This window comes from Vipera ursinii (genome assembly GCF_947247035.1).
Source record: "Vipera ursinii genome assembly, chromosome: 13".
NCBI classification, from domain to species: domain Eukaryota; kingdom Metazoa; phylum Chordata; class Lepidosauria; order Squamata; family Viperidae; genus Vipera; species Vipera ursinii.
The window spans coordinates 11,565,997-11,589,046 of NC_139526.1; the positions used below are offsets into that span (position 1 = coordinate 11,565,997).

A 23,050-nucleotide genomic window follows, 5' to 3' on the forward strand; every position below is an offset into this window, starting at 1 on the left:
GGAGAAGGTTGACTGATAGGCTGAGCATCACAAGGCCAGTCTCATTTACCGTATCCTCAAAGCACTGAAGAGTAGCTCTAAAGACATGGATTAAGGGGGCTTTAGAATTAGTGTTTTTGGCATAGAGGCAAAACACAAACAACCCGCTAAGCAGAAAGAGGCGTTTCCCGAAATTACAGAATCAAGCGATTCAAAGATCAGCCCATTTGTCACTAGAGAAGGAAAGTTGTTGTTCCAATCACAAACACAAAAATAACCAGTTGAGCATTTTATTTTATTTTTAATTTATACGCCACCCTGTGATTTCAAATCTGCCTCCTGGCTCCTGAGTTTGAAAATCCAGAAAGTTCAGCACATGAAACGGATCCCTGCTGGACAGGAAATGCCATTGAATTTATTTTGTTTTCCATGAGGGATGTATTTGCTTACCCAGGGCACAGAAATAGAAGAAACTGACATATCTTGGCAGCTACGTTTAAAGCAAATCCGCTAGGCCCCCTGCGGTAGCAAAAGAGCGAGAGTTGAAAAGTGAGCCCTGTTCTATTTTTTGCCCTGCTTCATCAGGAGATTAAAAAACAAACCAGCCCCTTCCTGTTCTCACCTGTGGACACAACTCCTCTGGGGGATTTAAACTACTCAGTGGGTTAGGACGCTGAGCTTGTCGATCAGAAGGTCGGCAGTTTGGCGGGTCGAATCCCGAGTGCCGCGTAACAGAGTGAGCGCCTGTTACTCGTCCCAGCTTCTGCCAACCTAGCAGTTCTAAAGCACATAAAAATGCAAGTAGAAAAATAGGGACCACTACGGTGGGAAGGTAACAGCGTTCCGTGCGCCTTTGGCGTCTACTCATGCCGGCCACATGACCACGGAGACGTCCTCAGACAAGCACTGGCTCTTCGGCTTTGAAACGGAGATGAGCACCGGCCCCTAGAGTCAGAAACGACTAGCACGCATGTGCGGGGGAACCTTTACCTTTACCTTATAGTTTAAAAACAGAAGAGCAAAGGACTTCCATATTCTGCCTATTGAGGTGGGATTCATGAAGTTACAGCATGAAAGGGAAGAATCCTGAAAACAAGGCTGGAGGAGAGGAAAGAGAATGGGCAAACCAGAGCATAACACCGGGAGGTGTTTTTTTGTTTTTTTTAAAAAAAAATACATCCTTTATTACAGAAGAAAGTCTCCCTTGCAAAGGAGGCCACAAGTTTAAAAAAATATCTTGTGAAACTTTGCTCCTCGTCTTTGTTTTCAGCAGGGATCCCCAACTTTGGCCACTTTAAGATCGGTGGACTTCAATTCCCAGCCAGTTGTGTAGGATGGGGAAATCTGGAAGTTGAAATCCACCGGTCTTAAAGTTGCCCGGGTTAAGAAGCACTGGATTGGGGGATTTCCCCCCAACCCCCAGCCATTTGTTTCTTTGTAGGCCCCTGTAATGGTCTGTGGGGGTGACCTTGGGAGATGGGAGGAAGAGACACAGCCTAGACCAGGGGTAGGCAACCTTGGCTCTTTTATGACTGGTGGACATCAACTCCCAGAATTCCTGAGCCAGCCACACTGAGGGGAAAGGGAGAGGTTTCCAAGCTGAGCCATGCTGCTGGCTCAGGAATTCTGGGAGTTGAAGTCCACGAGTCACAAAGGGGCCAGAGTTTCCCTCATGCTGGCTCAGGAATTCTGGGAGTTGAAGTCCACGAGTCATAAAAGAGCCAAGGTTGCCTATCCCTGGTCTAGTAAGACTGGTGGACTTCAACTCCCAGAATTCCTGAGCCAGCCATGCTGAGGCGAAAGGGAGAGGTTTCCAAGCTGAGCCATGCTGGCTCAGGAATTCTGGGAGTTGAAGTCCACGAGTCACAAAGGGGCCAGAGTTTCCCTCATGCTGGCTCAGGAATTCTGGGAGTTGAAGTCCACGAGTCATAAAAGAGGTGAGGTTGCCTACTCCTGGCCTAGATGACCCTCATAGCAAAGGTATCTCAGTCCACAGAAGAAAAAGGGCGTGGGAAGCATTTTGGAAGGGACTCCCCTTTGCAAGAGTCTGTTGTCATAACCTTACAATTAAAGTAGTGTTGCTACTCAGGATTTGTGCTTCTTGTCCAGGCTACCTGGAAGGGCTGACATCAACCTTGCAAAGCGTGCCCCATCAATCTGAAAGCGTTCCCCATCACCTTTCCTTTTACTTTCCAGGAAACAAGGGGAGGGCCTTCTAAGATACTTCCCGCCCTCCTTTTCCTTCTGTGGGCTGAGATGACCTCTTGCACGCCTGTTGTTTCATCTGCAGCTCTTCCTGCTGCTTCCTGCCATCATCTCCACAGACCATTACTCCACCAGTTGGATCTGGCCCAATTTCGCACTCAAGCTTTGCTCTGCTGACTTCTCCCACCATAATCAAATCTGGCCTCATTCTGTTGATGGGCCAAGCCCCAACTCCTTTGATCTACATTGTGTCGGGTTGGAAAGCCAATGTTTGATGGTCCTCATCACCACACTTGAAGAACCAGCGGAGGTGGTGGTAGCAGCAGCAGTGCAGGAGTGGGGGGGGGAGAAGAGAGGATGGTTTTGCACCCGCTCACCCACCACTTCCAAGACCCGGTTCCCAATGAGCTGCAACCTGGCACTGAGCTGGGGACCAGGAGTTGGGGACCCCTGTCCTAGAGGAGATGTGGAGAAGACCTAGCTTCTGAAGCCATTCCCCTGCATCAACTTGGGAAGCCTCTCCTTACAAAACAGACCTCGGTTCCACCCCCACAAGAAAGAAAGAAAGAAGAAAGAAAGAAAAAAAAGACGTCTCAAGTTGCCAAAACTCAAAGCAATCCCAGTTACTCTACGCAGAGGTGGCAAGCAGAAACCAAATGATGTATGCCGTATGTATGACTCAACACTAGAAATACGGAGGTTCTTATTTAGCTGCTAAACTATTTAGCTGCTAAACTTCCAGGAAGGCATGAGATCAATCATCCTGCTTGTGAGGCTGGTTTGAGGATTAAAAGAAAAGAGGGAGGGAGAAATTAAGTCTGGAGCAGGGGTGTCCAATGGCAGGTGGGCCAGATGTGTCACGGCGAAACTGTGCCCACCCCATTGCCTGCAATGGGAAAAAAGTCGCGCTACGTCACCACACGTCACGTGAGGTTGAGAGTTTGACACCCCTGGCCTAGAGGAACCTTGACATATATATTAGGTAAAGGTAAAGGTTCCCCCGCACATGCGTGCTAGTCGTTTCCAACTCTAGGGGCCGGTGCTCATCTCCGTTTCAAAGCCGAAGAGCCAGCGCTTGTCCGAGGACGTCTCCGTGGTCATGTGGCCGGCATAACTGGACGCCAAAGGCGCACGGAACGCTGTTACCTTCCCACCGGAGTGGTCCCTATTTTTCTACGTGCATTTTTACGTGCTTTCGAACTGCTAGGTTGGCAGAAGCTGGGACGAGTAACAGGCGCTCACTCTGCTACGCGGCACTCGGGGTTCGACCCGCCAAACTGCCGACCTTCTGATCAACAAGCTCAGCGTCTAACCCACTGAGCCACCACGTCCCTTTGACATATATATTAGCAACATCTTTTATATGCAGGCAGTTCTTGACTTAACAACGGTTTGTTTAGAGACCGTTCAAAATTACAACGGTACTGAAAAAAAAGGGGCTATTTCTGACCATTTTTTTTTTGCACTTAGGACCGTTGCGGCATCCCCGCCTTCACATGATCAAAATTCAGACGCTTGGCAACTGGTTCACATTTATGACGGTTGCCGTGTCCTGGGGTCGCGTGATCCCCTTTTGCGACCTTCTGACCAGTAAAAACCATGGGGGGAAGCCAGATTCACGTTACAACCGTGTTACTGATTTAGCAATGTCAGTGATTCACTTAAAAAATGTGGCATGAAAAGTTGTAAAACGGGGCACTTAACAAGTTTCTCACTTAACAACATAAACGTTTGGCTCAGTTGTGGTCGTACCTTGAGGACCACCTGTAGATGCTCTACCTGAGCACGTAGCTACATAATTCTTCTCTGTTCCTTTTTATCAGGCAGCGCCAGACGGATTATATCTTCTTGCAAACCCTTCAACTGCTTCGACTTATGAGCACAATTGCCCCCTCCCCCAAATTTCCATTGCTAAGCGAGATAGTTGTTAAATGGGTTTTGCCCCACTCTACAACCTTTCTGGCCACGGTTGTTAGGGGAATCGCTGCAGTTGTTAAGTTTATCACATGGCTGTTCAGGGAATCCGGCTTTGCTTGTCAGAAGTTCGCAAAAAGCGATCACATAACTCCGGGACACTGCAACCGTCATAAGTGGACCCAGATTGTTGGGGGCAATTAAGCTGACTTTGTAATAATGCCGCTTGGGGCCCCCCCGAAAGCCCTAATAAGCAGGCATATACATAGAATGAAGGCTATTGCTAAGCACATTGGTTTGTGCTTCTTAGATTGTAAGCCGCCCTGAGTCTTCGGAGAAGGGCGGGATATTTATTATTTATTTATTTATTAATTTAATTTGTATACCGGCCTTCTCCCGAAGGACTCAGGGCGGTGAACAGGGCAATACATATTAAAAAAACAAGATACAAAAATTAAAAGCGATTAAACAACAATGCCCATGAATAAATTAGTACACATTCAAAAGTTAAAACAGATTTATAAAACCCAACCCCATCCCATCAGGCCAGGCCAGCTTGTTCAAAAAGGTAGGTTTTGAGATCGCGCCAGAAGGAGCGGAGGTCAGGCGCCATCCGGAGCTCGGCCGGAAGACGGTTCCATAAATCCGGCGCGCCCACAGAGAAGGCCCTCCCCCTGGGGGCCACCAGTCGGCATTCTTTGACCGGTGGCACCCTGAGGAGGCCCTCTCTGTGGGAGCGTACTGGGCGGAGGGAAGTTATCCCATATAAATGGGCTAAAAAAATAAAAATAAGTGTGAGTCGGTTGCCAAGCATCTGAATTGTGATGACGTGACCGCGGGGAGGCTGCAACGGTTGTAAGTGTGAAAAATGGTCACAGGGGCTGCCCCAAAGAAGAGGCAGTCAAGCTATTCTCCAAAGCACCTGAAGGCAGGACAAGAAGCAACGGATGGAAACTAACCAAGGAGAGAAGCAACCTAGAACTAAGGAGGAATTTCCTGACAGTGGGAATAATTAACCAGTGCAACAACCTGCCTCCAGAAGCTGTGAATGCTCCAACACTGGAAGTTATTAAGAAAAGACTGGACAGCCATTTGTCTGAAATGGTATAGGCCAGGGTTTCCTGCCTGCCTGAGCAGGGGGTTGGACTAGATGACCTCCAAGGTCATAACTTTACTGTTATGATTATGATTAAGTCCCCTTTTTTAGTGCCATTGTAACTTTGAATGATCACTAAACGAAACTACCTGGGTGCAATTCTCTTCCGTTCCTCTTTATCAGAGAACACCAGAGGGATTTACATCTTCCTGCAAACACTTCAAATAATCCACTCCCCCCCGCCCCCCTCACCCCCTTTTCTTCTTCTCCTTGCCCCGCTAACCCCAGGCTATAATCTGGAACCCCACCAACTATTTACACTCTCTAGATCACCTCTTTTTCCGGTGTTTGGTCTGCTTTTTTAGTTGAGCTATCCAACTTTTCCTTCCACATCTGTTCCATCTTGCCCAGGCCTGGCTGAGCCACCTCGGTGAGTGTGTATGTATGTGTGTGGAAATTTTCTGCCACTGTGAAGTTTGCAGCCAGGAACGTGATGGATGTGCCCAGCTTTGTGTTCCCTGTCCTCCCCACCCACCTGCCCCTCACCCCAGACATCGGCTGCTGCTGGCAGCAGCTGCATCTTCTAGGACAGAATCCAGTTTTGGTTCTTTCCAGCTGCATGTGCAGATGTGGGCTGAGGTCCAGGTGTGAAGGAGCAGCTGAGTTAGCCTCTGCCCTCTGCTCGCAACCCTCCTTGATGTGTTATGAGTCCATCAACAAGCCGGAGAACCGGATTCTTCTGTAACTGTCTGGGTTATAGACAGATGGAACTCTGAATCAGGAAAGTCAAGTCTGACCCAGGGATTTGGAGGAGGAGGAGGAGGAGGACTGTGGGGTCCTTGGTGGTTCTCTTGCAGACATTTCACTACCAAACTAGGTAACACCATCAGTGCTAGAAGGGGGTGGAGTTTGTAGAGAGGAGGAGGGGGAGGGGGAGCAGGAGGAGGCGAAGGGGAGGAGGGGGAAGAGGAGGAGGAGGAGGACTGTGGGGTCCTCGGTGCTGTGTGAGCTTGGTGGTTTTCTTGCAGACATTTCATGACCCAACTAGGGAATATCATCAGTGCTAGAAGGGAGTGGAGAGGTGGTGGTGGTGGTGGTGGTGGTGGTGGTGGTGGAGGAGGAGGAGGAGGAGGAGGAGGAGGAGGAGGAGGAGGAGGAGGAGGAGGAGGAGGAGGAGGAGGACTGTGGGGTCCTTGGTGCTCTCTGAGCTTGGTTGTTTTCTTGCAGACGTTTCATTACCCAAACTAGGTAACATCATCAGTGCTAGAAAGGAGTGGGACTTGTGGAGAAGAGGAGGAGGAGGAGGAGGAGGAGGAGGAGGAGGAGGAGGAGGAGGAGGAGGAGGAGGAAGAGGAGGAGGAGGAGGAAGACAAATGTGGGGTTCCTGGTGCTCTCTGAGCTTGGTTGTTTTCTTGCAGACATTTCATTACCCAAATTAGGTAACATCATCAGTGCTAGTAAGGAGTGGGGCTTGTGGAGAAGAGGAGGAGGAGGAGGAGGAGGAGGCAGTGGCCAGGATCGCCTTCCCCTGAGAAGGAGACTTGGGCCAGCCCAATACAGGTAGTCCTCAACTTACAACCACAACTGAGCTCAAACTTTCTGTGGCCAGGGTGAAACATTCAAGTGAATTTTTCCCTGCTTGGCAAGCTGTCTGGCCACGGTTGTTAAGTGAATCACTGCAGTTGTTAAGCGAGTCTGGTCTTCCCCATTGCCTTTGCTGGTCAGAAGACGGCCAAAGCTGACCTTCGTGCCGATCACCTGACCCACCCCCGACTCTGCAACCATTATAAATACCAGCCAGTGTCCGAATTGGGATCACACAACCCAGGCAGTTGCTGCAACGCTTTTGTAAGTGTGAAAAACGGTCCTGGCTCGCTTTTCTGGGTGCCATGGTAACTTCGAACGGCCACTAAATCAACTGTTGTAAATTGAGGACTCCCTGTGGGCTAGAGTCCATTTTCATGCAAGGCAATGAAATGCAGTGAAATGCAGACGAGCCCGGATCCCCGTGGCTTCTCTTCTACTTAAGGCAGAGGATAATTTGGGGAAAGGTTCTGAAGAACGACTCTCCAGCTTTCGGAGGTCAACCTTGATTCCCGAGCTTCCGGGGCGCACCCTGGATTTCATGAGAGGGCAGAGAAGGCATCAAAAGAGACGACACAGACGTCTTGCCAGGATTCCAAACACCTTCCCAAAGATTCACCTGCAAGCGTGAAGCTGGCCATCGGTTTTATTCCCTTCGGCATCTCTTTGTAATACACAGGGCTGTTTCTCACTTCTCACTTTCGATAACCCAAGCTTACCCCGCCGAGAGAAGGTCGAACAAATTTGCTTTATCGCCCTCCAAACTCCCAATCGGGGAGGACAAAGCTTTTTTTTTTTTGCAACTCTGGTCCAGAAGAGCTAACGGAGCCAGCTTTGGACACTTCCCACGCACAAACCTCCTCCAGTGCCACCAGCGTCAGGGCGCACCTCACTGGCGCAGCCCGATCCAGACCAAAGCCAGGCCCAGTAAGAGAAAAAGAAGGCAGGATTTGCCCCTAGGAATTTATTCCCCAGGCACATCGAGTTTTAATTCACCCTTTGCTCTCTCCACTCCCTATGTACACGGTGCTTCCAAAGGAAGGGCATGGCTGCACCGTCTTTAGGCACTAAACTGCTACTCCGTAATAAATCACACCCACCCACCCACCCACACACCCACTTTCCCCCATCCCTCCCCCAAACCCCCAAAGTCAGAAGCTGTACCACTTTGCAAGTAGCAGTGGCAGTTGCGATGGCTCGACGTTTTCATGAGGTCTTGCACCCTGCGGTGGGCATCTCGGCACATTGCCCCCTTTTCCCGTCCGAGAACAGAGCAGGTTCTCCTTGCTAAACATGTTGGCAGCAGAAGGCTGTCCTAGTTCGTTCCTAACTTTCAGCCTGCTTTCCCACCACGCGGGGAAACAAGGGTGGCTGTGGTAGCCCAAGTGGAATCCTGGTCTGTTTCCTCATCCACAGTCGCTGGAAGGCAGGTCACCAAAACGCAGAAGCGCCGTTCTCACCTGGAAGCCACTTGGAACTTCTCACGACTTCCAGCTCCATGTCCGGGGATTGAAGTTTCAGGTTTTTTCCTTTTTCTTCTTCTTCTTCTCGAAAGGACATTTTGTTTTTTTGTTTTCACAGTCAGACAGAGGTGGGCATGGCTGGAAAGAAACGGTCGTTGTCCTCAAGGAAAGGACTCTGGGTTTCGTTACTCTCTTCCTGAAGTTTGTCCTTGGGGTGTTTTGTCTGCAGCCCCATCGGCTGAGGTCAAGCCATCTTCCTGGGGGGGAAAAGGCTGAAGTATGGTCAGCTGGGAACCCATCCTGGCCACTCACCTGCAGGGACTCCATTCTTCTTAGCCTGAGCTGGCCACCTGAACTCGTCCATCATACCACTCATCCCGCTGAGTGAAGGGAGCTCCATGGGCCCCATGCTGGCTGGGTTCTACGCTTCTCCATCCCCAAGACACGGGACGTGTGTCTCCGCAGCTTCTTTCCCAAGCTCTGCCGTGGATGACATGAAAAAGATAGGGTTCTCTACAGCAAAAGTCGATTCCTAGGGGTTTGGCTCAAGGTGGGCTTCAGAGACCCCCCGGTTCTAAGGGAAGAGGCTCTTCCTGCTGCTTCTTCCGCTGACGCTCCCGTTTGGCTCGCCAGCAGACCAAGGCAGCCACCAGCAGGCCGACTCCAAAGATCAAGGTGGCCACCGAGACCACCTTGGCAATGTCCATCTGGGGCCCATTAATGGTGAAGGTGATGCAGGTGGCGGCAATGCCGATCACCAAGGCAACGATGCCAAAGGGGAAGATGCAACGGTACCACGACTTCTCGGTGCCCCCGGTGGCCAGGGCTAGCTTATTCAAGGTGGCGGTGGAGTCCGTGGTGGCAGCTACGGGCAGCCCGGATTTTCCTCCTTGGAGGCAAGTCAGTGAGTTGGACTTACAGTTCATCATTCTGGCAAGTGCCTGTTGAAAGATGCACACCCCAACTTCCTGGGAGGACGAAGATCCAGAACTCTTGCAACGGCAGGTTCTTTCTGGGAGTGGAGAACCACAAGGAAAGTCCTTTGTTTTGTCTGGGTTGCGTTCTCTCTACGTCTCTCTGTCTTTCTCTCTCTCTCTTTTGGTCTGGCTGCTTCTGGCTGGCGAAGGCTTCTGGCTTTCTGCACCAGCGTTGGCTCCCACTGATTCTTTTGCCGTAGCAGCCAATGGCTGGGATTGGCAGGCAGGAGAAATGAGATCATGTGTGTGGGCAGGAGCTCAGCCGCTGTTAACTGTTTCAGAGAAAAATCCTGATGGGGAGGGGTGTGTGTGTGAATAAAGCACCTTTCCTCCTTTCTCCTCCCCTGGAATCCCAGGGGGAGACGGAAGGGGCTGGCTGCTTTCATCTTTTGGGATGACAATGTCTTGGTTCTGTGTCAGTCAACAAATCCCGAACAAAGAACAAATTATTCTTCTCATCTTTCCAGTTACCTTTCTCCTTATCTACTTATCACTATAACTTTGTTGCTTGTATCTTACGGTTTATATTGTTATATTGTTTTATTTAGAATCCTAGTGTGATTCATGTTGATTGCTTATTTAGTATTCTATGGCTATCACTAAGTGTTGCATCTTATGATTTATGATGAATGTATTTTTATGCTATGATCGTGATGTATCACTTATTCCTTTTATGTACACTGAGAGCTTCTGCACCGGAGACAAATTCTTTGTGTATCCAATCACACTTGGCCAATAAAGAATTCTATTCTACTCTACTCTACTCTACTCTACTCTACTCTACTCTACTCTACTCTACTCTACTCTACTCCACTCCACTCCACTCCACTCCACTCCACTCCATTCCATTCTTCTGTTCTGTTCTGTTCTGTTCTGTTCTGTTCTGTCCTGTCCTGTCCTGTCCTACTCTACTCTACTCTACTCTACTCTACTCTCTTCTACTATTCTATTCTATTCTATTCTATTCTATTCTATTCTATTCTATTCTATTCTATTCTATTCTATTCTATTCTACTCTACTCTACTCTACTCTACTCTACTCTTCTCTACTCTACTCTACTCTACTCTACTCTACTCTACTCTACTCTATTCTTTCACCTGCTTGAGATGTTTGGATATGTCAGGCTCTTTTATCTTTTCTTTACAAAGAGGGTAACAAATAGAAGCTAGCCGTCTCTGTCTTCTGTTCAGTGTAGGGTAACTGCAAAGGTGTTGGAGTAGGAGTGGAAAGACTGGATTCTAGTTACTATCAGTATAACAGAGTTGGAAGGGACCTCGGAGTTCTTCTACTCCAACCCCCTGCCCAAGCAGGAGACCCTATACAATTACAGACAAATGGCTGTCCATCTCTTCTTAAAAACCTCCAGTGATGGCACACACACAACTTCTGTTCCCACTGTCAGGAAATTTCTCCTTAGTTCTAGGTTGGATCTTTCTTTGATAATCTCCCATCTGCTACATCTTGCCCTGCCTTCAGGTGCTTTGGAGAATAGGTCAACCCCTTCTTCTCCATGGTAAAGGTAAAGGTTCCCCCGCACATGCGTGCTAGTCGTTTCCGACTCTAGGGGCCGGTGCTCATCTCCGTTTCAAAGCCAAAGAGCCAGCGCTTCTCCGAGGACGTCTCCGTGGTCATGTGGCTGGCACGACTAGACGCCAAAGGCGCATGGAGCGCTGTTACCTTCCCACCGTAGTGGTCCCTAACATTTTTCTACTTGCATTTTTTACGTGCTTTCGAACTGCTAGGTTGGCAGAAGCTGGGACGAGTAACAGGCGCTCACTCTGTTATGCGGCACTCGGGATTTGACCCGCCAAACTGCCGACCTTCCGATCGACAAGCTCAGCGTCCTAACCCCTCAAATATCAGAAGACTGCTATCATGTCACCCCGTACTTCAGGCACGGAAGGCCCTGAGGGACTTGTGACCAGACCATTCCTCTCAGCTCCAAAGCTTAAATAGATTAGTGGTAAAAATGCTGGATTAGGAGTGTGGAGACCCCAATTCTAGTTCTTCTTTACGGATGGAACTCAGCCGGTGACTTTGAGCCAGCCCCTTTCCTTCAGCTCAACTTCCCTCAGAAGAGGCCACCTAGTACATAAATATAACCAACAGATATGCCTTTTAGTGCCAGCTGATGAGGAACATCTATCAAGGGTAGCTTTTTAATCTGGCTTGTTAATTTCCTGGAAGAAACATTCATTTGGATACCCTGAGAACAGAATGCAATGCTCAATAGCCTGCAGGCAGATCTCAAAGAAATAAAGATAGTTCTCAACTTATGATCGGTCGCCTAGTGCAGGGGTAGGGAACCTTGGCTCTTTGATGACTTGTGGACTTCAACTCCCAGAATTCCTGAGCCAGCCGTGCTGAGGGGAAAGGGAGAGGTTTCCAAGCTGAGCCATGCTGGCTCAGGAATTCTGGGAGTTGAAGTCCACGAGTCATAAAAGAGCCAAGGTTGCCTACCCCTGGCCTAGTGACTGAAGTTCCGTCAGACCAATCATGAGGGTACTTACAACCCAGTTCACCATGGGTTCACTTAATGACCATGCCATTTGCTTAATGACTGCTGCAAAAAAAGTTCACAAAATCTGGGTGGTCACATGACCAACTCGCTTTATGATTGGCACAAGTTATGTTCACAATGGGCAGGTTCCATAATGGTCGTAACTTGAATCCTCTGTTCTTTGGGTGTGTTTTCCCCCCCTCAAAGATGAGTATGTTGTTGGATTATACATTTTAAGGACAACCCCCTGAATTGATCCAGATATTACAAATCAGTGGCATCTTGAAAATGAAAACCCAGACTCAGTAGAGTTACAGATAAATTAGCCATCAGAAAGGAAATCTAAAGATAAACAAGTAAAGCAATTGGCAAGAAAACAGCATTAGAATTTATCTCCAGAAAGATCCTATCGGCCGAGGCAGGAACGGCCCTCAAAAAATATTGAAGGCTTAATGAAAAACAAAAACACTAGAATAAAATAGTCTTAAAGTAGGAGAAACAGGCAAGTGATAAAAATCTCTGGCGGCTGGGAGGATCATGCTATAATAAGTTTAAAAAAAAAAAGATTCTTAGCCAGGCATGGAATACACTCTTCGCAACAAAACAGCATTATAATTTTTCACTAGATTAAACATTACTTCAAGAGAACTTTTCCAACCTCAGTATGTCTTCAGAAGGTTATAAGGACAAGGGTGGGGCTGGCTTAAGAAATAAACTAACTAAGCTGTGTTTCATTTCAATGTAAACTTACTTGTCAACTCCGTAGCCTCTGTCTGAAATGTTTCACTTGTTTACTTCCTAGCCTAGCCTACGATCTTGGTCTTTCCTCTTGGTGTTCCATCCAAGAACTACAGAGCTTTTCAAACTCAGCCAAGGTTAAATGTGGCCATGATTTGCATACACCACCAGAACCCTTTGAGAGCTGTATGCAACAAAATTTCATTTTGATGTATGCCGATTGGTGTACATTCAAAGTGACAATAAAGTTATCATCATCAATAATCCCTGGATTAAGTAGACCACTGGTGTGGCTCCTAACGAAGACCGGCATTCGTGTGTCTTTATTTATTCATGATTTGCCAAACCCACACTACAGATAATGATTTGTTGATTGCCCCCCCTCCCTATTGGTCAGGCAATCAGCCACTACTTTTTATAATCATCATCATCATCATCATCATCATCATCATCATCATCATCCCTTGTGGTCTAACCAGAGGCAGAAGTTCTGTAAATGGGTGAGGATGATGCAATTTGGGAATTTGGCAAACACCTTGCATTTATGATGGTTTCGGCATCCCGGGGCCACGTGGTCACCATATGCAACCTTCCCAGCAGCCTCTGACAAGCAAAGTCCATGAGGGAAGCCAAATTCATTTAACGGCTGCATGGTTCACTTAACAATTGCAGCGATCCTCTCTTTATAACAAAGAAGGTTGTAAAAACAGGCGCAACCCTTTTAACAACCTTGTGGCTTAGCAGTGGAAATCCTGGTCTCCATTGGAATCATAAGTCGAGGAAGACCTGCCTTTAATTTATCGGCATGCAATTTCTACCTTTTACAAAATCCAGCACCAGGGAACTGTCCAGAGTACCAAATCGTACCCCGAGCATTTATTTTTTGTTGAAATTGTCACTTGGATTCTAGCTGACTGAGAAGTTACCAACAGGAAGCCAGCAAATATTTTTGTTCCCCAGATGATACATTGGGTTTGTCTCATATGTTCCTCAGCCTGCCTATTTCTGTTGTGTCAATCAGGCTAGAAACAAATGTTGGCTTGCATATAAAACATCCTTGAGTATCTCTGGACGTCTTGATGGGTGGTGAGTCATGCATCTGTTTCCTTAGAGGAAATACCTTTCTAGTCATAAAACAACTGGGATGGCAAAGCAAAGATTCTTAATTTAATTTATGGTTATTTAATTCTATTGCTTAATATTAGTTTGGACGGTTTTGAAGGGTATTTCAGTGTTCCACTATTTGAGGGGCTGACACAAAGAAGAGGGTGTGTGTGTCAGTCTATTCTCCAAGGCACCTGAAGGCAGGACAAGAGGCAATGGATGGAAATTTACCAAGGAGAGAAGCAACCTAGATCTAAGGAGAAATTTCCAGACATTGAGAACAATTAACCAGTGGAACAGTTTGCCTTCAGAAGTTGTGGGTGCTCCATCACTGGAGGCTTTCAAGAAGAGACTGGACCACCATTTGTCTGGAATGGTATAGAGCAGGGGTCTTCAAACTTGGCTCTTTTATGACTTGTGGACTTCCAGAATTCCTCAGACAGCGTGCCTGGCTGAGGAATTCTGGGAGTGGAAGTCCACAAGTCATAAAAGGGCCAAGTTTGAAGACCCCTGAATACCTCCAAGATCCCTTCCAAGTCTGTTATTACGTTATTGTTACAATTTTGTTTAGGTATTCCTTTAGGATAGTTTTAATGCATTTTTAAAAGCCGTATGGATTTTAAATATGGATCTATTAATTCTTAGAGTCATTTAGATTCTAGTATTCTAGGTTATTATATACATGTCATTATAGTCATACTGTTAATCATAATTAGATTGGAACCATTACTAATGTACAGTTTGTGACTAATTCTGCAATATGCGGTTGAAAATTGAAATACAATAAACGGGGGGAAACATTGCACTGTTTATTTGTTTATTGGGAGGAATTTCTTTCTTTTGGACTTCGTTTTATGCAGTTACAGCTCAGAACTGCTATGATAACTCAGAAGAAAATAGTAATTCACTCCGGAGAAACCTTGAAAGAGAGACTGGACTTTCACACATTACTCAGACCTGCAATAATGTATGGAATTGGATATGTCTAGTTTAAATGAAAAGAAAGACTAGGGGTGACACAATAGCAGTGTTCCAGTATCTCAGGGGCTGCCCCAAAGAAGAGGGAGTCAAGCTGTTCTCCAAAGCCCCGGAAGGCAGGACAAGAAGAAATGGGTGGAAACTAACCAAGGAGAGAAGCAACCTAGAACTAAAGAGAAACTTCCTGACAGTGAAAACAATTAATCAGTGGAACAACCTGCCTCATGAAGTTGTGAGTGCTCCAACACTGGAAGTTTTTAAGAAGAGATTGGACAAAAATTTGTCCGAAAGGGTATAAGGTTTCCTGCCTGAGCAAGGGGTTGGTTGGACTGGAAGACCTCCAAGGTTCCAACTCTGTCTATTCTATTCTATTCTATTCTATTCTATTCTATTCTATTCTATTCTATTCTATTCTATTCTATTCTATTCTATTCTATTCTATTCTATTCTATTCTATTCTATTCTATTCCATTCCATTCTATTCTATTCCATTCCATATTTTCTATTCTATTCTATTCTATTCTATTCTATTCTATTCTATTCTATTCTATTCTATTCTATTCTATTCTATTCTATTCTATTCTATTCTATTATTTCTATTCTGTTCTGTTCTGTTCTATTCTATTCTATTCTATTCTATTCTATTCTATTCTATTCTATTCTATTCTATTCTATTCTATTCTATTCTATTCCATTCCATTCCATTCCATTCCATTCCATTCCATTCCATTCCATTCCATTCTATTCTATTCTATTCTATTCTATTCTATTCTATTCTATTCTATTCTATTCTATTCTATTCTATTCTATTCTATTCTACAATGGATAGAAACTAATCAGAGAGAGAACCAACCTAGAACTAAGAAGAAATTTCCTCTCAGTGAGAAGTATTGATCAGTGGAACGATTTGCCTTCAGAAGTTTTGGGCGCTCCATCACTGGAGGTTTTTAGAAGAGACCGGACAGCCATTTGTCTGAAATGGTATGGGGGTCTCTGCTTCAGCAGGGGGTTGGATTAGAAGACCTCCAAGATCTCTTCCAATTCTGTTATTCTTTCCTTGTTTTTGGTGGGTTGTATGAATCCAACCATTGCAATTGCCAAGGCTGCAAACCCAGCCAGTCCCAGTTTGTTGTCACAGGAGGCAAACTACAGTTTATTTGCAATTTGCAGCCTTCACTAGCAAATGATCGTTTGGGGTTTTCTCAACACCCAGCAGAGACCAAAGATCCGAGTGAACTTCTTGATCCAGTCTCTCAAATTCTGGGTGGTCTTGAAGATGCAATTAGTCTGGATTCTCAGATGCTCACAAAGGCTTGGAAAATTAACAGAGGTTCAGTGCTGTAGGGGATTCTCCCTTGGCTCAAACCAAAGGATTTTCACAGCAAGCATTCCAATTTTGCTCATGGGCTGGCCAAAGAAGAAAAGCAGAGCGGTTGTTTATTTCTTGTCACCAAACCAAAGTGGATCCGATAATCCTTGTCTCCATCCTTCCAGAAAATCAGGCAAGTGAGAGACAGCTAACCCAAGAACCCAACTCTGCTTTCTTCCAGAAAGACGTAGCCTTGTAAAGTTTAATTCTGTGTATTACACTGACACAATCTTTTTTTCCTTGTGATCCAGCACAGTCTTATTAAATTCCTGGCTGTTTCTCCAGGAAGATGTTTGTTTCATTCAGTCCAGCTGATGACGGCGGGGGGGGGGAATGTTTTGCTGCACTTTAGCCTAACCAGAATGTAGCTGAGCTGCTGAAATCATCTGTCATGCATTCAACGGAGCAGAAAACTAGTAACTCACGTTAGGTTCAGGAGCCAAGCAGAGAGTCACCTACATTGCATTCTTGCAGAAAACAAGCCAACAAACAAAGACAGAATCCAGGCCCACCTTCAGAATCAAAAGTTGGAGTTTCTGTAAATCTAAAACAGCCAATTAGGCTGAGTTAATATGATCCCGGGGACTGTAGCCAAGAAATTAAAAGACGCTTGCTCCTTGGGAGGAAAGCCATGGCAAATCTAGACAGCACACTAAAAAGCAGAGACATCACCCTGTCAACAAAAGTGCGTATAGTCAAGGCTATGGTCTTCCCAGTTGCAATGTATGGCAGTGAAAGTTGGACCATAAGAAAGGCTGAGCGCCAAACAATTGAGGCCTTTGAACTGTGGTGCTGGAGAAGACTCCTGCGAGTCCCTTGGACTGCAAGGCGATCAAACCGGTCAGTCCTAGAGGAGATCAACCCTGACTGCTCTTTAGAAGGCCAGATCCTGAAGTTGAAACTCAAATTCAAGGTTTTGGTAATGGTCTTTAAGTCCCTACTTAGCATGGGTCCGGAGTACCTTAGGGAACACCTGCTGCCGGCGTCGACTCCCCTCCGCCCTGTGCGTTCCCACAGAGAGGGCCTCCTCAGGGTGCCTCCGGTCAGAGAATGCCGGCTGGTGGCCCCCAGGGGGAGATCCTTCTCTGTGGGCACCCCGGAGCTATGGAATCAGTAACCGGTTGAGCTCCGGATGGTGCCCAATCTTTGCTCCTTCCGTCGCGATCTAAAGACATTCTTATTTGAACAAGCCGGCCTGGCCTGATGGGGGATGGGCGGGGTTTTTTATTGTTATTTTAATATTTGTATTTACTGTTTTTAGTGCGCATATATTTAATCCTTTTTAACTTTTGTAACTCTGTATTTTTTATGCTTGCCCTGTTCACCGCCCTGAGTCCTTTGGGAGAAGGGCGGTATATAAATAAAATTATTATTATTATTATTAAATACTTTGGCCACCTAATGAGAAGGAAGGACTCACTGGAGAAGAGCCTAATGCTGGGAAAGATCGAGGGCAATAGAAGAAGGGGACGACAGAGAATGAGGTGGCTGGATGGAGTCACTGAAGCAGTAGGCCTGATCTTAAAGAGACTCCAGAAGATGGTAGAGGACAGGAAGGCCTGGAGGAATGTTGTCCATAGGGTCACGATGGGTCGGACACGACTTCGCAACTAACAACAACAACAATATGATCCCATTCAGTCACAATTACAGCCATTCTAAAGCATAAGTAACAGTTTACTCCGAAGTATACTTTAACCTTGCGGTCCTTCACGCTCTCTGGGCTTGGTTGTTTTCTTGCAGACATTTCATTACCAAACTAGGTAATATCATCAGGCACTGAGGACCTCAATTTCCTAGGGTGGGGGATGAAAAGTTTGCAAGAAAACAACCAACCACAGAGAGCACCAAGGACTCCCCACCCCGATCGACCCTGAATTACAAATATTCTTTTCTATTGGCACTTGCATATCAACAAAAAGCAAACCCCACTCTCTTCTAGCACTGATGGTGTTACTTACTTACTTACTTAGTTGAGTAATGAAACTGTCTGCCAGAAATGGTAATGACCTATAAAGCCCTAAATGGCTTGGGTCCGGGATATCTGAGGGAACACCTGCTGCCGGCATCAAACGCCCTTCGCCCAGTGCGCTCCCACAGGGAGGGTCTTCTCAGGGTGCCACCGGTAAGAGATTGCCGGCGGGTAACACCCAGGGATAGGGCCTTCTCAGTGGGGGCGCCTGCCCTTTGGAACCAGCTGCCAGTGGAGCTGAGGACTGCCCCCGACCTCCGTTCATTCCGCCGGGGCCTGAAGACCTGGCTCTTTGAGCTCCCCGGCCCAGGCTGAGAATTTTTTAATTTTAATTTTAATTTTAATTTTAATTGGGGTTTTTACTCTTTCAGGGACTGTTATAATCTTTTTAATTGTTTTTTAATTTTTGTATTTCTTGTTTTAATTCCCTGTAAACCGCCCTGAGTCCTTCGGGAAAGGGCGGTATACAAATCCAATTAAATAAATAAATAAATAAATAAATAAATAAATAAATAAATAAATAAATAAATAAATAAATAAAGCCACCAAGCTCAGAGGGCACCAAGGACCCCACAGTTCAACCCCGAGCTACAAACACTCTCTTCTATCTGACTTGTAAGGTGATGTGGATTTTACACTCTCAGTTAGCGCCTCTGAATTCCTAAAGCTTGGTAATAATCCACAAGGCCCCATGTATAAATAAGCCAGATGGTCTCCTACAGCATGTCCAGCCAAATGCGCTGTGTTTATGACTGAGCATATGCAGCGACCTTATCCTGGCATTTCCTAGGATTTCTCTGCCCCCCCCCGCTTATTTTTTAATTTACAGAATTAGCAAGAGAGAGAGAGAGAGAGTGAGTTGGTGGCTGGGAACATTTCATTCAATTGTTATGCTCCTCTGCTCCTTTTTTTTTTTTTTGGAAGGATGGGCATGTTCCTGAAAAGGAGTTCTTCCTTCGTGAGAAAACATGACAAGCTCAGAGAACATCAGGGACCCCTTAATAAACAAGGCCCAGCCTTTCAACCATGATGCTTTGTACTCCCCCACCCCCTGCCTCTTTCCCAAGTTTTTGCTAGTCCAGAATTTGCTGCAAGAAACACATCTTGTGCCTGGATGAAGTCTTGTTCTAATTCTCAAATGGTGGCTGAATCTCAGGCCTGTTTAGTATGCCGGAGCTGGCTAGCCACGCACAATGGCAGCCTTCTTCTGCTGACCTTATAACAGACCCTCAGCCCTAGGGGCCAATTAATTAACCAGACCCCCCCCCCGCTTCCTTCGCCTCAACTTCCCAGTTCAAGTATCTTCATCCATTTTGCCTCCCGAATCTCTCTTTCTCTTGCTAGGAACAAAAGCCCGGCTTTTCTGCCCACCGAGGGAGGGGGAATGTTGCCAGCAAAGGGTTCTGCAAAAGCAATTGAATCCAGGGTAGAAAAGAAGAGGAAGAAAGGGTGAGGGGGAGGGAGGGGGATTAATGGAATCCATTCAAGAGTTAGGAAAATTGTTCCATTCTTATTCAATTCAGGCTAGATTTCAAAAGACATTTCCCAGAATCTACCTTTGTCAAGGAGTCCAGCTAAGAGTTTTTCTTTTCTCTTGCTAAGTTGCTCAGAAGACCGAGCGAAAAAATAAAAAGAACCCCCCCCCCCCAAAAAAAGCACTACTTGTGCTTGGAAAAACTTACATGAAGTGCCCAGCAAAATGAGCACTTCTGATATACGTGAAGGATGTGCCTAGAGTTTGGAGAAAGAGGGATCTTGCACCCTTTATGAACACCGAGCTCTGGGTGCAGCAATTCCCATGTATTCCATCAATATTATTATGTCCAGTTAAAGTAATTGTCAACGCTGCTAACATCAGATGTTCTTGCTTTGACAACGTGTGGAAGGGCAGTTTTGCTTCTTTAAAACTTGTTTGTTACTTTCCCTCCTGTTAAAACAACCCGGCCAAATTCTTATCTTCTCAGCCTTGAGAGATGTTCTTCCTACTCCCCGCCAGCATCAACTGATTCTAACTGGAAAAGTAACACACAAGTTTTAAAGAAGCAAAACTGCCCTTCCACATGTTGTCAAAGCAAGAACATCGAAAAGTAACACACAAGTTTTAAAGAAGCAAAACTGCCCTTCCACATGTTGTCAAAGCAAGAACATCTGATGTTAGCAGGGTTGACAGTAATCTTTGGTTGGGGCACACCACTGTAAAAATGCTTTCTCCAAACTCCTGCCAGACAGAGTGGTCAAGGTTGGGTGGGCAACTTATTCACCAAAGCACCTGAGGGCTAACAAATGGAAGATCGTTAAGGAGAGATCCTGGCTAGAACTACATAAGGATAAATTTCCTGACAGTGAGAACAATCGACCAGTGGAACGGCTTGCCTTCAGAAGTTGTGGGTGCTCCAACACTGGAAGATTTTTAAGAAGAGACTGAACGGTCAGGTGTCTAGAATGGTATAGGGCAGTGATGGCGAACCTTTTAGAGACCGAGTGCCCAAACTGCAACCCAAAACCCACTTATGTATCATTGGGTGCCGGGTGGGCGTGGCCCATTGGCTGGGTGTGGCCCATTGGCTGGGCATGGTCCATTGGCTGGGCGTGGTCCATTGGCTGGGCGTGGTCCATTGGCTGGGCATGGTCCATTGGCTGGGCATGGTCCATTGGCTGGGCGTGGTCCATTGGCTGGGTGTGGCTGCGGTGGTAACGGCAGACTGGGTGGGACTAAAAAGTTCAATCAATCAATCCCAACTTTCCGAGATCTTTTTTTTCCCTGCAAGAAGTTGAAATTGATTGATTGAACCTTTTTTTTTTCACACGGCGGTGGAGGCCTAAAGTGAAAAGGTTTTATAAAACCCAGCTGAAGGCCTAGGACTGGGGTGACGTGTGTGCCCACAGAGAGGGCTCTGTGTGCCACCTGTGGCACGTGTGCCATAGGTTCGCCACCACAGGTATAGGATCTCAATGGTATAGGACAGAGGTCCCCACCCTTTTGGGCATCAGGGACCAGTTATGTGGACAGGTTCTTCCGTGGACCGGAGAGAGTGTGGTTTTGTGTGCTGCCTGCATCCCACGGATGGGGCTTTGTTTCTTTGTGCAGCCCGGTTGCTGACATGCTGTGCTCCGGTACCGGTCCACGGACCGGGGGTTGGGGACCTCTTGTGTATGATCTTCCGCCATGGGAAGGGGGTTGGAATAGAAGACCTCCAAAGTCCTTTCCAATCCTATTAGTCTATGTCCTAATTGTCAGACCTAGCATTCGGTAGCTTTTTCCAGTTACCAGTTTCTAAACTTGACCTTCTATCTGCCTTACTTTCTGATTCACACCACCCATTTGAAGCTTATTCAGATGGAATTTGAGACTATCTTTTCCCAGTTACATCTCTCTGACACGCCAGAGTGAGGAGGAGAAATATGTTATGGATCCTCTGCATTAAAGAGATCCACCTAGCGAGAAGGGCCTTCTCCGTGGTGGCTCCTTGTTGGAATAACCATGATCTCTGTTCCTATACATGAAGCTGGCTAGTACTTTTCTACCATGGAAAGTCTTCAGTGAATCATGAATAAGGAAGTAAACAAAGAAACCTAGGAGAGATGTCATTGGCTACAGCCATATAAGGGCATAATTACAGAATCTTTCACACCATTGGCTATTCCATATAAGGCAAATTCTGACGCCTCCTGCAGGTGATTGGTCATTACTGTATTTGAATCTACTATTAACACCAATGTCTCCTTTCAGGGTAGGTTTAGAAGAACACGTGTGTACTTAAATCATGCAGGATTGGCACGATGTAAAACCATTTAATCCTGATTGGTTGATTTGAACAATAATAAAACATGATTGGTTGCTTATACTATAAATAAACGAGGTCCACCGCTCCTCGTGGTTCGGTGTTCATCCCAGGAGCAGCGGAGCCCTCACCCCGAGAGATCTCTTTCATGGGCGCCAACCCTGGGCGGGAGCAGCCCCTGCCCAGCTTCACCAGCAGCTAATTATTCTCAACCTGGCTGCTCAAGCAGCAGGTTCCCAGCAGCTCCTTCCTGGTGGAACAACATCTCCGTGGAGATAAGACTGGCCCTTACCTTGATACTCTTCCAAAAGACCCCAAAGACAAGATTTTGCCAACGGGCCTGGGGATCCCAGGGTAATATATGGTCCATCAAGTAGTTTGCCTTTATACATTAGCCAAATGCATATAAAAAATCCACCCGTCGTTATCAGTTCACTACAACTCCTTTAGTATTAACAGCACTGGCTGTCAGGATGTGGTTTGGCATCTTCTTTGCAGTCATTGCAAACAATGCAACTTCAGCAAGTTGCTTATTTGAATATGGGGGAATGTGGGTATGTTGGGATTTTTATTTATTGTTTTATTCCTTATTCCATAGTCACTGGGAATTAGGTGGCCAGATATTCTTAATAAAGTATAAAGATGCTGCAGTTCAGAAGGGAAATGCTAGCTTAGCCTGCTTTTTACAAATAACTCAAGGAGGCAGATATACCCAACACACTTTCCTTCTCCTATTTTCTGCACAACAACCCTGTGAGGTAGGTTGGGCAGAGAGAGCGACTGGTCTAAAGCCACCCACCCAGCTTTCATGCCTAAGTCAGAACTCACCGTCTCCTGGTGATGGGCCCAAAGTCACCCATCCGGCTTTGCTGCCTAAGGCAGGACTAGAATTTAGTCTCCTGGTGATTAGCCCAAAGTTGCCCACTCGGCTTTCGCGGCTAAGAGACTTGAACTCACGATCTCCTGCTTCCTAGCCTGGTTCCTTAACCACTGGACCAAATTAGCTCATTTCCAGGTCCTCTGACTAGGCTGTCCCCAGCATCTCCCTATCTGGCATCCTGTAGAGGTGGTAAATGGACTAATCCCAAAATATTTTTTGCCAGCCTGCTGTTCATGGACATGGTTATTCCAATGTACTCTGGAGCCACCAGGTGGAAAAAGTGTGAACTAACAAAGTGTTCCTAGAATCAGAAAGACAACAGTAGCAACTCTGCATGGGAGCAAAATTGAGACATTGCGTCGTATTATTCTGGCCACGGACAGTAGAATCTTCTGGCATACGCATGTGTGAAGCAATAAACTATACTGTTCAAGGAAGTTGGGGAGTTGAGAGCCTGGAAAGTGTGCAGAGAAGAGCAACAAAGATGATAAAGGCTCCGGAGGCTAAA

General features: G+C 46.4%; 3 protein-coding genes across 3 annotated transcripts in view; 1 reads left to right on the top strand and 2 right to left on the bottom strand.

The window, feature by feature from the left end:
* CCNF (cyclin F) overlaps positions 1-8,650 on the bottom strand; it is a gene marked incomplete at its 5' end in the record, with an annotated part of 67,396 nt that extends 58,746 nt beyond the window's left edge. The window contains one exon of the mRNA XM_083372390.1: positions 8,554-8,650. Coding sequence (XP_083228516.1) covers positions 8,554-8,650 — 97 coding nt within the window. The remainder of the gene's footprint in view (positions 1-8,553) is intronic.
* LOC310646177 (ankyrin repeat and fibronectin type-III domain-containing protein 1-like) overlaps positions 1-23,050 on the top strand; it is a gene marked incomplete at its 5' end in the record, with an annotated part of 598,148 nt that overhangs the window by 286,771 nt on the left and 288,327 nt on the right.
* On the bottom strand, positions 8,799-9,302 carry LOC310646289 (transmembrane protein 100-like; the record flags this gene model as incomplete). Its single annotated transcript, XM_083372616.1, has 1 exon — positions 8,799-9,302. Exon 1 carries the CDS (start codon positions 9,168-9,170, stop codon positions 8,799-8,801), a length of 372 nt encoding a protein of 123 aa, XP_083228742.1. The 5' UTR covers positions 9,171-9,302.